At 36.5% G+C, this 2,089-nt stretch overlaps 1 protein-coding gene across 1 annotated transcript in view; it reads left to right on the top strand.

The window, feature by feature from the left end:
• Positions 1 to 2,089, top strand: part of CFAP54 (cilia and flagella associated protein 54) — a 390,102-nt gene that overhangs the window by 53,738 nt on the left and 334,275 nt on the right. The window contains exons 10-11 of the mRNA XM_030886291.2: positions 121 to 302; positions 394 to 559. Coding sequence (XP_030742151.1) covers positions 121 to 302; positions 394 to 559 — 348 coding nt within the window. The remainder of the gene's footprint in view (positions 1 to 120; positions 303 to 393; positions 560 to 2,089) is intronic.

Genomic DNA, 2,089 nt, shown 5'->3' with positions numbered 1-2,089 from the left:
CAAGAATTGTGTCAATTTTATTTTATTTTGTTTCCTACTCCCTGGTAGCATCTGGCAGCTAATATTTTGTAAATAGTTATTTCCACGAATGACACTCATGCATCTTTCTTTCCTTTCTAGTTTCAAATTTTCACACGGATGGAATGCTTGAGTTTTCAAAATCATCTCTCCTGGAGTATATTCTAGAAAGACAAAATATCATTTCTCTAGAAGCTGCTGTGAAATTTACAAAATTAGCCTTTAATTATGAGGAATGGAGTTTATTTGAATCTCTAGCTGTGCAACTTCTTTATTTTCTCCAGGTAATATATGCAAAACCATAAATTTGTTTTCGTTTTGTTAAGATAGCATTTAATTACTGATTAACTCGTGATATATACTTACTTCTTTTAGAAGCAGAATTATCCAGAGGCAAAGAAAGCAGAGATGGATTTAACTCTTCTTCTTGCAATAGAGCCTTTAATTAACATAAAGAGAAGCAAAGGGTTGGTCTTCCCTTTGGAAAGCTTCAAAGATGGACCCTGTGCTCAAGTACAAGTAAGAAAGCTTCATCTTCAGGGTAAGTAATTATTTTTCTTTTTGAAAATTAAAATGACTTTAATTGATACAATATGTATATTCTTAGGTGAGATGGGAGAAAGAACATTGAAGATGGAGGGAGCAGGCCGTGCGAAGGCTGTGAAACACGAGTGTGCTTTTGCTTTGTTGAAGGGATAGCAAGGAGGCAGACATGGGTAGTACATGGTGGTGGTGAGGGAGTTTGGAAATGTGGTAGTTGACGATGGCAAGAAGGTATCTGGGTGCTGGATTGTACAGGCACTTATAGTCTGTAGTGTTGCTGGGTTTGATTCTGAGTCAGTGCATTGAGTAGAAGAATGAGGTTCTACTTAACTCCTGCCTTATTGAATGAAAAGCTGTCAGTCAGTGGATACAGGGAAGGTTTGTAATGACGTCTCTTTTTTCAGCCTGCAGAGTTTCCCATGGTAGGCTTTTTATCAGCCTTTAAGATTATTGTGTATATAATTGAAAACCAATGCAAATAATGACCACTCCAGGTTGTCTCTTTTAAAAACAAATTCACTTATTGATCATGCATTATTGTTATATCATAGACTTAATATCAGTTGGAACTCCTGGGTAGTGCAAATAGTTAAGAACTCAGCTATGAATTGAAAAGTTGGCACTTTGAGCCTACCCAGAGACACCTTGGAAGAAAAGTCTGTTGATCTACTTCCAAAAGGTCATTATCCAGAAATCCATTGTCATCAAGTTGATTCCAACTCATAGACCCCCATATATGGTTTCTGAGGATGTAAATCTTTACGGGAACTGACAGTCTCATCTTTCTCTTGCAGAGCAATTGGTGGGTTTGAACAGCCAACCTAGTTTTTAGCAGCCCAACTCCTAATCAATAGTGCCACCAGGGCTCTTTAAAAATATTACAACCATTGAAAATCCTATTGTGTGCACATCTATCTGAAACACATGGCATTGACAGGAGCCAGAATCGACTCTACAGCAACTAATTTTATTGTTTTATTGTAATACCAGTTAAATATTATATAATTCAACTTGAGGGATTATTTATACTTTGTAAAATCGCAGTTAAAGCTAGCCATTTTGTTCAAGATGTGTATGTAAATTTCTTGCTAGAATCAACCCTCTTCCCATAAGCAATGGGTTTTTCTCAATTGTTCATGCAATCCTGCAAACATAGCTTTCACCTTCTTCACCAAATTATGTAATCTATGTTTCTCTTCTTCAAGAATGCTGTTCCTGATGTCCTCCCACAGCTCATCAGGGCTTCTGGCATAAGTGTTCAATGCTTCAAATCTGTTCTTGAGATGTCCTTGAAATTTGGGTGGGGTAGATTCAAGGTTGTTTTTTGCTTCTTGTAGACTAGTGTGAATTTATCAGAAGAGACTATGAAACGTGCTCTTATTCATCGAGTAGCTAATGCAAATGGAAGAAGTGATAAAGGCAAAGAACTGAATAGAAAATTTCAAAGGACAGCTCAAGATCACAAAGTCAAATATTATAATGAAATATGCAAAAACCTAGAGTTAGAAAAACCACAAAGAAGGAACCA

This window comes from Echinops telfairi, unplaced genomic scaffold (assembly GCF_000313985.2).
Source record: "Echinops telfairi isolate 266 unplaced genomic scaffold, ASM31398v2 ScPeMD7_2;HRSCAF=8, whole genome shotgun sequence".
NCBI lineage: Eukaryota > Metazoa > Chordata > Mammalia > Afrosoricida > Tenrecidae > Echinops > Echinops telfairi.
Note: the sequence above shows the minus strand (reverse complement) of the source record. Positions and strands in the feature narration are given on the sequence as shown.